Source organism: Propithecus coquereli, unplaced genomic scaffold (assembly GCF_000956105.1).
Source record: "Propithecus coquereli isolate 6110/MARCELLA unplaced genomic scaffold, Pcoq_1.0 Scaffold14, whole genome shotgun sequence".
NCBI lineage: Eukaryota > Metazoa > Chordata > Mammalia > Primates > Indriidae > Propithecus > Propithecus coquereli.
Window position 1 is genome coordinate 14,930,151 of NW_012138302.1, and position 13,164 is coordinate 14,943,314.

At 39.9% G+C, this 13,164-nt stretch overlaps 1 protein-coding gene across 1 annotated transcript in view; it reads right to left on the reverse strand.

The window, feature by feature from the left end:
* The window catches only part of SCP2 (sterol carrier protein 2), a 110,508-nt gene that overhangs the window by 62,933 nt on the left and 34,411 nt on the right, over window positions 1-13,164 (reverse strand). The window contains 3 exon segments of the mRNA XM_012639436.1: window positions 441-591; window positions 2,979-3,065; window positions 10,237-10,300. Coding sequence (XP_012494890.1) covers window positions 441-591; window positions 2,979-3,065; window positions 10,237-10,300 — 302 coding nt within the window.

The following is a 13,164-nucleotide window of genomic DNA, read 5'->3' on the forward strand; positions in this document are numbered from 1 at the left end:
AAAAAAAAAAGAAAAAAAAAAAAGTTATCATATAATAATGCATGACTCCATCACAAGAAGCATCTGTTCTCATTAGTTGTTTCCCCTTAAAAGATTCTTAAGAATGGGTTATAATATTACAATATCTAGACCAACTTTTTGTAAGTAAAATTTTTTTGCAAGTAAACACTTCCCAGGCCGAATGGCTCACGCCTGTAATCCCAGCACTTTGGGAGGCTGAGGCAGGAGAATCACTTGAGCCCAGCAGTCAGAGGTTGCAGTGAGCTACGATGATGCCACTGCACTCTAGCCAGGGCAACAGAGCAAGACTCTTAATCTCTAAAAAAAAAAAAACAAAAAAAAAACAAAAAACTTCCAGAGCTGATGACAACATAAACTCACTTTGAAATTTTAAACAGCAATCCCTCAATTTGATTAATAAAACAGAATCACAGACATACCACTTTAATAACACTTTTTTCTTCAAATGAACTTGGCAAATCGGTCACCATTTCTTGTGCCAAAATTTCCACAGCTTTGTGTTGCAGGCAAAAGTTCTGTACAAATGTTTCACTGGCCAAAATTGCCGCCGCAGCACCATCTGAAGAGGGACTAAGAAAAAGTAAAAATAATTATTTGCACCCAGTACTACCTCAAACCTAGGGTTTCACACTAGGAGCTCTTTCTATGTGAGAAAAAAGGCCAATGCTTGCTCATCAGTGGATTATGTTCTTTGTGATATATAAAGTTACAAATTGCACATGCTCCCTACCTGAGGACTGAACCACTATCGAGAACTTAAATGTAATCAGTCGCTGCTTGGTCTCCAAGAGTTTCTCTCAAAAAGTTCTTATTGCAAAGAATCCCAGATTTGCCTCTAGAAATGCATTAGGCATCTTACAGTGACTTCTGAGGAGTTAAGTACAGAACTGTGAACTAAAATAAAATTTTAAGGCACACCCCCACCCCCACCGGCTGACTGAATGGACCCCCTCGTGGCCCAAAGGAATATCCTAAAACTAAATTTTCTGCCAGGAGGTCAGACATGCCTCATCATGCCCCCCTCCCTTCTTGGGGACATCCTTTGTAACCCATTAACAGGCCTAAGGGTATGCAAGACAAACCTGTAGGTCCTCGATCTAGGCAACAAATCTATGTCTGGTGGCTTATCTCTGATAAACAGCTCCTTATGTTGAAACATGCCAAGCCTTTAGACAAAGCTTCATGTCTTTAACCAATTACAAGCCAAAGAATCTTTAAACCCACCTATAACCTGTAACCACCCACCCCCTTCACGATGGCCCACCTTTTCAGGCCAAGCCAATGTATGCCTCCCAAGTATTGATTTATGACTTTACCTGTAACCCCTGTCTCCCTGAAATGTATAAAACCAAACTGTAACCCAGCCACACCGAGTCCACTTGCTCAAGGCCTCTTGGGTGTAGTTCTGGGTCATGTCCTCAAATTTGGCTCAGAGTAAATCTCTTTAAAATTATTTTACAGAGTTTGGTCTTTTTCTTCCATTGACAGAACGATATTCCCATCCTAGGTACACTAAAGATTCTACTGTAGACCTACCTAGCTCCAACTTGGCTATCTCCCAAATAACTCAGTCATGAAATCCTTTCGGAAACTGGGAAAGGACAGAATTAGGGGATACCAGAAAGTAGATGGTTTAGTTTAGACTTGTGAGTGAAAGACAGGAATTGATAGTAGGAGAATGTACTTTGTTTTATATGGAACAAATAGTCTGAGATTAAAAAAATGTGTTCTTGTTGATTCTAACTGATGCCATTTGCTTCTGTAACCGTGCTTGCTTTTAGTTGTTTGTTAAATATAGGAGTAAGAGCAGGAGTGACTCCATGAAAAGCTAAATTTCCTGGAATAGGCCTAAGTTTCAGTTTCCCCAAAACCAAAATGCGGACCACAACTGGCGCCAGTGCAAAAATTGAAAATCCCGAGGCTTGGAGCCAACCAATCAGGAGTCAAAACAATCTGCCACTTTCAAAGGAACCAATGGACTAAGGGGGGAGGGGGGATGGTGTGCCCAGCGTGTCGTGTGGAACCTGCGTGTCGTGTGGAACCTGTGTGTCGTGTGCCACCGCTGTGCCGTGTGCAAAAGGAAGTATAAAAGCTTCACTTTTACCCCAGGGCGGGGTCCTGGTTCATAGGGGAGGCCACTGCGTTGGTGCTCTGGGACTTGGACCCTAGCTCGAGCTAGCCAATAAACTCCTTTGCCATTTGCAGCCTCGGTCACTCTGCCTCTCTGTTCCTGAAGCCGAAGGGAACCGGTTCTAACATGAGCTCTCAAAATAGATCTTTCTCTTAGAATAAGCTGTGAAGGAAGGTGGCAAACACAAGAAGCCCTCTGTGAGTTCAGCTGGACTCTCTAAATGGGCAGATCCTTACATTGCAACAGAAAAAAGCCCACTCAACTTGTTCGCTTCCATCCCAGCCAGTATCTCCAGGGGATAACGAGGTGTTAACTAGGACACAGGCAGGAGCTATGCCATATTCAACTCAATTGTAGGAGACAGATATTGTCAAGTAATTATTAATAAGATACAACTATTATCATCATTAGTGTTAAATGATTTTTCCTTTGTTTTACTTTTGCTCTTAGCTACTACTTACTATAGAGTAAAAGTTCCTGTAGTAGAAATATACAACAGGGCAACAGAATGCTCGAGGAAAAAACTTCTGGACTCCACTGGCCCCCTAAGCCACATTTTAATGAATAAATATAATTAAAATAACCAAAGTAAGTAGAAGTCATAAGAGAAGGAAGAAAGACACATAGTTTTCCAAGAGAAGAGACAGTCTGTCTCCAGGCAGGGGTAGGGAGTAAGGGTACTCTAGTGAAGTAACCCAGAGTGAGGATTTCATTGGTAGGGATTCTGTAAAAGCTATACCCCGATACAAAGCCTAAGGTTTAACCCGGGGGCGGGGGTGGGGCCAGTTATGTCTCTCTATTAAATGTTAAAATATGTTCTTCTTACCAACATTGTAGGATGGTCAAGAAATCAAAAATTTTTCTAGATGCCATCACGTCGTCTAAACTGTATTCATCTTGGAACTGGGAATACCTAAATACAACATAAATATTAGTTACAGAATGTGAGGTAGCAATTGCAATTTTTGTTGCAGAGTTAGAGACAGAATAATATATAAAGATTCTTTTCACAACCAAAAGAGACTAAAAACAGCTTCAACCTTTAATAAATAAGTTATCTGAATTGAGTTAAAAAAATCTTAACTCCAAAATACCATGTTATAAAATAAAAAATTTGTCTGGTCTTTGTCCTAGGTTCCAGCATGAAGCTTCTAAAACCTTTGGAATTTCCTGAGTGATAGGTGTGTCTTTGTTATGCTAACGAGGTGACTCAAGGTAGGCCCCTTGTTACCTTCAAGATGGGAGACTGACCACAAAAAAGAACAACCCTGTGAATATAAAATTGGGACTTTTGAGCCAGTTCAACCTCTGGGGAGAAAAGGAAAGCTAGAGATTCAGTTTAGCCATGTAGTCAATGATTTAACTGAGCATGCCTACAAAGGGAAGGCCCTGTAAAAACTCTGGACACAGAAGTCTTAAGAGGGCCGGGCACGGTGGCTCACGCCTGTAATCCTAGCACTCTGGGAGGCCAAGGCGGGCGGATTGTTTGAGCTCAGGAGTTCGAGACCAGCCTGAGCAAGAGCGAGACCCCGTCTCTACCAAAAATAGAAAGAAATTAATTGGACAGCTAAAAACATGTAGAAAAAATTAGCCGGGCATGGTGGCGCGTGCCTGTAGTCCCAGCTACTTGGGAGGCGGAGGCAGTAGGATTGCTTGAGCCCAGGAGTCTGAGGTTGCTGTGAGCTAGGCTGATGCCACGGCACTCACTCTAGCCAGGGCAACAAAGTGAGACTCTGTCTCATAAAAAAAAAAAAAAAAAAGAAGTCTTAAGAGTCTTCCTGGCTGGTGAACACCTTGATGTGCCAGGGAGAGGGCTACATACCCTGACTCCACAGGGAGAGGGCATGAAAGCTTTGCACTGGGATCTTCCCAGACCTCGCCCCATGTGCTTCTTCATTTGGCTGTTCCTGGTTTGCATCCTTTATAATAAAACTACAATTTTAAGTATAACACTCTCCTGAGTTCTGTAAATTGTGAACTAAAATAAAATTTTAAGGCTCACCCCCCACCAGCTGACTAAATGGATCCCCTCGTGGCCAAAGGAATATCTTAAAACTAAATTGTCTGCCAGGAGGAAGGAGGTCAGACATGCCTTATCATGCTCCCTTCCCTTCTTGGGGACATCCTTTGTAACCCATTAACAGGCCTAAGGGTATGCAAGACAAACCTACAGGTCTTTAATTTACACACAAATACATGTCTGGTGGCTTATCTCTGATAAACAGCTCCTATGTTAAAACATTCCAAGCCTTCAGACAAAGCTTCATATCTTTAACCAATTACAAGCCAAAGAATCTTTAAATCCACCTATAACCTGTAATTCCCTCCCCCCCCTCGAGATGACCCACCTTTTCGGGCCAAACCAATGTGTGCCTCCCACGTATTGATTTATGGCTTTACCTGTAACCCCTGTCTCCCTGAAATGTATAAAACCAAACTGTAACCCAGCCACGCCGAGTTCACTTGCTCAAGGCCTCTTGGGCATGGCTCCGAGTCATGGTCTTCAAATTTGGCTCAGAGTAAATCTCTTTAAAATTATTTTGCAGAGTTTGGTCTTTTATTCCACTGACAAAGTCATTCTAGTGAATTATTGAACCTGAGGGAGTTATGGGAACCCCTGGATTTGTAGCCAGTTGGCCAGAAGTATGGCTGGCCCAAGTATGCCATTTGCAGTTTGTCTGAAATAAGGACAGTCTTGTGGAAGACTAAGTCCTTAACTCATAGGGTTTATGTTAACTCTGGGTGTTTTAAGCCAGAATTGAGTTGTAGTACACTCAGTTGGTACTAGACTAAGTAGTCAGGGGTTAAAACATAATATCATATTTTTTTTTCTTGGTGAATTATAAAATACTAGTTCCTTAAAAGCAAAATGACTTGCAATTCAGCCAACTTCTGTGGTGATGATACTACACAAGTATATTTAATGAAGGCTAATAGAGCTTTTATTAATAAGTAAATGTACATAATCTGTAATAAATTATCTGCATTCTTAAAAACACATTTCCCTTCTGATCACTGCAAAGAAGAAACTTATTTTTATCCCCTTTGGCTCCTCTAACAATATAATCAGATGGCTTCAAAAACTCTGCTATCGTGAAAATGGCAGCAGCAAGAGACATCACAAGGGAGTCTCTAAAAACAAACTTCAACTGGTGTGGAAATTAACAAGCAATTCAAACGTTTAGCGGATAAAACCCATATACCTTAGATCTATATACTAGTGTCTGTACTTTCGCTTCTAAAGTTAACTTTGACCATCATCAACTTTCAAAAAACACCTTATTCGTGCCACATTGTGTGCCAGGCACCAGGGGCACAGACACAGTCCCTACCCTCGAGGAACTCAGTATAATTCTGTGGGAAAGAAATACACAATTCTAAATATAATACAATAAATGCTATGTTATACAGAGTGCTATGAGAACATAGAGGATATGTATCAAATCCAGACACCAGAAGGGGCTTCCTCTAAGAAGCTAGAAAAACAAATGGGACAGAGAGAATTCCTGACAGAAGAAGCAGCAAGGCGAAAGAGTTCACTGAAGGTGAAGGCATGAAGTTTGGGAGGGAATGTGGACGCAAGGTAAAGAAGATGGGGCCAGAGAAATGAGCAGGGATCAGACCATGAAAGGCCATTTTATGGTGTTTACATTTCATACTGAAAATAATGAGGAACTACTAAAGGATATTAAGCTGGGAGGGACATAATCAGATTTGTATTTCACCAAGAAGGCTGAGGCATGGAAAAGGGTTGGTAAGAGGCATTACCAAAAGCAAGTAAACCAATTAAGAGACTGGGACAACAATTAAGAGTGTAGTGGAAAATTCCACTGCCAGGGCTCTACCCCATTGTCTTCCCTAAGCAGCTATAAACAGCTTGCAACAACTCCTGCTAAGGTGAGATAAGACAGGAAGACATTCCATAGGAACTCTCTACCTGGAACTAAGGTTGCTCTGGACCCTGTCCCCACTAAAGAATGACTTCATTGTAACTATGCCCCACTTTCTCACTCATTAACTGTGCCCCAAGCAAAATGTATAAAAGACTGATACGTTCTTTATTCGGGGCTCAGAATTTGGGAGGAAAAATCCCCCTCTGAGCCTGCCAGCGTATATAAACCTGTTTTGCCATATTTCTGTGTGCGTCTCAGTCTATTCCCGGTCAACTCTGCTGTAACAATAGGACAGGTAAAGAGCCTATAGCAGGGAACTGGAAGTGAAAGATGGAGAGAAGGGATGAATTCAAGAGAAAGTAAGGAGGCAGAATCCCTAGGACTTTATTCCAACTACATATGGGACACTGAAGAAGGCACAGTCAAGGATGACATCTAGTTTTCTATCTTGGATAATTAGGTGTATGCTGATGTCATTTTACCAAGATGGAGAACACTGAAGGAAAAACAGAGTTATGGGAAATGATAATCCTGCATGGTCATGCTTACTGTGAGGCACCTGTGTGACATCTAAGTGGAGACAACCAGGGGGACGTTACAGACACAGGTGTGGAGGCTCAAGTGGCATGGGCTACCCCTAATCCTACACTACTTATCACAGATTCTCACTGCTTACAGGAATTCTTATAATTTGTGAGGAAATACTTTGGAATAGTTTCTTAATTCAACCTTCTTAAAAATTTGTAACAGAGTATCTCTAATGACTGGTCAGCAAACCTAGAATTCTCTTTCTTCACTAGCCAAGCAAAACCTAGTGTAAAAAGTTAGCATCTGAAATTTCTGAGCCAAACCCAGAAGGCTATTCGTGATTGTTTTAAACAATGAAAATGACATCTAGAAAGAATGCCTATTTAACATAATTGATAACTTATAACATGTAATAGAAGATCCATGGGGGCAGGAAATTATCCGTCTTGTTCACTGCTGTATCACCAGCACCTAAAGCAATGTATTGCACATAGTAGACTGCTGAATACATATTGGTCAAATGAATGAATTCCTTAAGAAAAATGCTGCATTGAGTGGATAAATGAGTGCCTGGTTAGGCAAGGAGTTAAGTGAGAGAAAGATTTGGTAGCTTTGATTCTCTTAGGCCAAGAAAGCTGCAGTGCTGTCAACTCTTCAGCATACTGGTACAGCTCCTTACCAGTTTCAGGAAGTCACAAGGATTTTTAATAGTTCTCCAAGTATTAAGGACAAAGGAAATCAGCTCTAGACTATCTTTATGGGCTTAAGACTGCTCATCCCAACTCTACTACTCAGCAACAGCAAAATTTTGTTGCACATATACTATGTCCAAGTACCCTGATAGATAAGGTAGAAACAAAGATGAGACATAACCCCAGCTAAAGGATCATTATCACCAGAGGAGTAACTAAGTGTGATATAGTGTGATGTGTTATAATAGAGGTATGAAGAACATGTGATGAAGCTCATGAGAAAAGATAACTAAGCCCAAGAAGCTTTAAGAAGGTGTTAAGAGAAGCAATGATATTTGGGTTGGAATTTGATGGGTAAGTAGATGTTCACAAAACAAAAGAAACACAGAAGGATATTCCAGAGAAAGCTAACAGCATAATTAAAAACAAAAAAGCAAGTGCTGTATAACACACCTGGGGAAAACCAAGTAATATTGTGAGGCTACAGATTGGGAATATCCAGGGAAACAGTAGGAAATGAGACCAGCAAAGTAAAATGGGGCCAAATTATAACAGGCATGTTTTTTCTTTTACTATTTTTTTTTCTTTATTTTTTCACTATCTCCTTACTTCCTATATATAACAGGCATGTTATCTCATACAAAGGAGTCTGGGGCTGGGCACAGGGCTCACACGTATAATCCCAGCACTTTGGGAGACCAAGGTAGGAAGATCTCATGAGCTAGAAGATCAAGGTTGCAGTGAGCTATGATAACACCACTGCACTCCAGCCTGGGAGACAGAGCAAGACTCCATCTCTAAAAACTAAATTAATTAATTAAAAAAAATAAAAGGCTAGTCATGGTGGCATTACAGGCATAAGCCACTATCCGTAAGCCATAGTGGCTTACGCCTGTAATGCCAGCACTTTGGGAGGCCAAGGTGAGAGAGGACTGCTTAAGGCAGGAGTTCGAGACCAAGCTGAGCAATACAGTGAGACCCCATCTCTACAAAAAATTAGCTAGGCATGGTGGCATGCACTGTGGTCCCAGCTACTTGAGAAGCTGAGGCAGGAGGACCACTTGAGAGGAAGAGTTCAAGGCTGCAGTGAGATACAATGACTCTGCTGCACTCCAGCCTGAGCAGCAGAGTGAGACTCTGTCTCAAAACAAAACAAAACAAAACACCAAAAGGAGTCTAAATTTAACATATAAACAATTGGAATTGTTCACAAAATATCCTTACATCTAGGGCGTGGGATTAGATACTATTTGTTAATTAGGTATGTCTTGAATTCAAACATTGATTTAAAATCAGGAGAATATAGAGAACTAGAGTAGCATGAAGTATTAGGAATATGGGGTAATGATCCACTGGTGGTATAAAATCTTTCTTGTCGTGATTTTATGTTTATTAAATATGCCAAATTTGTTTAATAGTGCAGAAATAATTTACTGAGCACCTACTATGTTCCAGGCTCTGTGTTAAGCATTAAGAACATAAAGATAAGAGATGGCTCTTGCCTCAGGGATTTTATAATCTACTACAAGGAAAAATATACATATTTATTATTTTGCCACTACTTATAATGAACTTGGGCAAGTTGCCTAATATCTGTAAGCCTCATTTTCGTTATCTATAACTGCAGTCCCCAACCCCTGAGGCATGGACCAGTATCCCTCCGGGCCTGTTAGGAACTGAGCCGCACAATAGGAAGTGAGCAGCAGGCGAGCGAGCAAAGCTTCATCTGTACTTAAAGCCGATTCCCATCACTTGCCATCCCCCCAACGCCCCACTCCCTGGTCCATGGAAAAACTGTCTTCCATGATACTGGTCCCTGGTGCCAAAAAGGTTGGGGACTGCTGATCTATAAAATGAAAATAAAAATATCTATCTCATAGGACCCTTGAAAGGATTAAATTAAAATGTACATAAAGATACCTAGCGCAGTGACACATAGTTGAAATTTAATAAAGCTAGCTACTATTCTCTTGTTGCCTGGTGGTATTGCTTTTATAGAGATTCTAGTTATGTGCCAGCAATTCAATTCCCAGTGGACCAATTTTCTTCAGCAACCATTAAGCTATAAGCCAGGCATTGTGCTAGGCACTAGGGATTCAAAAATTATTCATTTGTAATATATTTAATGTCTTTTTACTTCAAATTATTTTTTAGGATACAAATAACCATAATGTTCTACCAGAATAAGATTTAATGATACTACATTATTTAAAATGCATTCCAATTACTAATATGCATTTTATAAACATTTTAATTGATCAAACCAAACTGAGGAAAGTTCTAAGGAATGGCTTAAAATGGTGACTGGTTATTTTCAACTAAAATTATTATGATAAATTTCATTAATTAGAGTTGCAATGTATGACCAATTACATCTTTAGCACCACTCATTCATGTTTTTTAAAAAAAGAGTCATTAGGCCGGGTGCGGTGGCTCACGCCTGTAATCCTAGCTCTCTGGGAGGCCGAGGTGGGCGGATTGTTTGAGCTCAGAAGTTCGAAACCAGCCTGAGCAAGAGCGAGACCCCCGTCTCTACTAAAATTAGAAAGAAATTAATTGGACAACTAAAAATATACAGAAAAAATTAGCCGGGCATGGTGGCGCATGCCTGTAGTCCCAGCTACTCGGGAGGCTGAGGCAGGAGGATCACTTGAGCCCATGAGTTTGACGTTGCTGTGAGCTAGGATGACGCCACAGCACTCTAGCCTGGGCAACACATTGAGACTCTGTCTTAAAAAAAAAAAAAAAAAGAGTCATTAAGCTTAAATGATATTCTAAATATTAAACAGGCTAAAAACTAGAACTGAAAAGTTGTCAAAAGTTTACTTGGGCACAAGCCTTTTATAAAAAGAAAATAAAACATTCTAGTTAATATCTTTAAGGTCTTACATTTTCTTTTCAAGTATAAAGTTGCATATTACACAGTAGGATAACTCAGATTTTCATTATTTCATGTCTCTGAAATACTTACGGGTTATTAACTGAATGTTTATGATTTTTCCATCCAATTTTTGCAAAGTGTTCAATTTTTGTTCCTATAGAGAAAGCAAACAACTATTAGTAGGTTACTGTTTTTTTGCTGCTTATTAATAAATGTTGCAATGATACTCAGTGTCGTGCTCAGTATTTCCATGTTTTCCCTTGTGTAGATATCATCAGTATTGAAAACTTCAACACTGATTCCTCACATAAATTTTTTATGATTAAATCTGGATATTTAATGAATTAAATCAAATAATAGGCATATGAGATGCAAGTAGTTCAAACTGGTCTATTCTACTTAGCACAACTAGGGACCAATTTAAAAAAAAAGAAAATATAGTCTGGGACCACAGTAGTTTTAAGGCAGGAGAGCAGTGCCAGCAATTCTTCCAGCAGGCTGCCAAACACTCCAGTGCCCCAGACAGAGTGAATTTTACAACTCGTACCATCCAGGGCCTGTAATCCTAGCACTCTGGGAAGCTAAGGTGAGAGGATTGCTTGAGCTCAGTTCAAGACCAGCCTGAGCAAGAGCAAGACCTCCATCTCTAATACAAATAGAAATAATTAGCCACGCAACTAAAAACAGAAAAAAAATTAGCCAGGTGTGGTGGCACACACCTGTAGTCCCAGCTACTTGGGAGGCTAAGGCAGGAGGATGGCTTGAGCCTAGGAGCTTGAGGTTGCTGTGAGCTAGGGCGACACCACAGCACTCTAGCCTGGGCAATACAGTGAGACTCTGTCTCAAAAAAAAAAAAAAAAAAAAAAAGGAAAGAAAATCTTCCTATTTATTTTTATGAAGCAAGTATAAAATTAAAATTAATACCCAAACTTGATAAAGACACAAAAAAACTAAAAATCATAATCACTATGAATACTGATTTGAAATTACTAAAGAAAATCATAGCAACAGACTCTAACTCCACGTTTAAAAAAGTCAATACACCATGACCAAGTGGCATTTACTCCAGATATGCAAAGTTTGTTCAATATTAGGATTCCATTAATAATATACTCTAGGCCGGGCACGGTTGCTCACGCCTGTACAGGTGAGAGTGCGTGGTGGTGTGTGCCTATAGTCATATGAATAAACCCAACCAAGAAGAGCTGAGCTGAGATTAGATGAGCATATTCTCAGTCAAACTACAAACATGTAAACTATAATAATAAATAATTGATTAAAATCACTGACTTGTGGGGTAGTTTATTACGCAGCAATAGCTAACTGATATATTGCTGTATTCCAATGCCTAGACATTAATGAGAACTGAACAATATTTTGAATGAGTTATTCAATTGAAAAAAAATGAGAGAGCAGCCAGAGGTTAAAAAATAAATAAACAGGAAAATGAGGGGTCATGAAAGCCAAGAGAAGGGAATATTTCAAGAAGGGAGTGGTCAAAAGAGACTAATGGGGCTGAGAGATCTACTAAATTACGATGGAAAAGTATCTACTGGATATGGTAAACATGGTGATCACTGGTAGCCTTGAGAAAGGAAGGAAGAAAACCAGATTGGAATGGACTGAGTTTAAAATGGTAAGATGTAGCTACAAGAAAGAAAATTCCCATGACCACAAACCGGCAACGCTCTTCCATATGATCCCATCATTCTTCCTGGAAGATTTCTTTCCTTTCTGATTACCTGATCCTAGCTCTCAAACTTAGGATATTTTTCCTGCAAAGAATAGGAATGCTGAACTTCAAATGTGATTATTTTCTTTCTTATCTCACAGTACACAAAAAGGCTCTGGTTTGGTTTCATACAATAGGCAAAAAACCCTCTCTGCACTATCTCATGCTTTACCTTATTGGCTAAGACAGACCAATTACTAACCATCAAAGAACTGGGATGTTTACCTACAAAATAAAAATCACCTATGAAATTTTAACCAGATAAAACACCACGGAATGGCAGGTGTTGATGGACTCCTGATAGATTCAAGCACTAAGAATAAAATCTGGCTGTATAAATTTATAACGAAGAGAAAACTTTAAGTCTCATTATCATATTCAGAACTGATTGTAAAATACAATACACAAAATAGCATCACTCTGATTCAGAGCTCTAAAATAGAGTTGGGAAGCCATTCTAGGGGGAGTGCCTCACATGACCTACAACCTTCTAAACAGAAATTTGCCTTGAACCTCTAAACTGGGCCAAACTGCCATGACCACAACATCCTAGAAAACAATTGAATTTCACCAGCACTAAAACTCCTGATCTGCAACAACCAATTAACTATGGACTCACATACTAAGCCAGCCACCTCCACCAATGATAATTCAAAATGACATGTGTAAATACCCTCAAAGTCCTTTTAAAAATCCCTACTCCCCTTCCTCTCTTCAGAACATAATTTGTCTTCTGGCTGAATCTGTGTCTCTCAAACTGCAATTCCTAAAACCACAATAAATGCCTTGTCTTAAAGCTTTGCAGCCTGGTCCTTCACCTCTTCTTGGTTAATATTAAGATCCTAAACTTATAGTCTATGATTAAAGGAGACAAGATTTATGTTATTTTTCCTATTTCAATTTCCTGCTATGGAGTATTCTAGGTACTTCCCCTACGATGTCCTATATGTAAATACTTTATCTACAACTACATCCTACAAGGACTATTGCATCAATTTCATTGAAAAATCATTTTAGGCCAGGCACAGTGACTCATGCCTGTAACCCCAGCACTTGTGGGAGGCCAAGGTGGAAGGATCACTTGAACCCAGGAGTTCAAGACCAGCCTGGACAACACAGCAAGATCGCATCTCCACAAAAATATTAAAAAATTAGCCAAGCATGGTTACACATGCCTGTAGACCCAGCTACTTGGGAGGCTGAGGCAGGAGGATTGCTTGAGCCTGGAATTGGAGGTTGCAGGGAGCTGTGATCACACCAGTACACTCCAGCCTGGGCAACAGAGT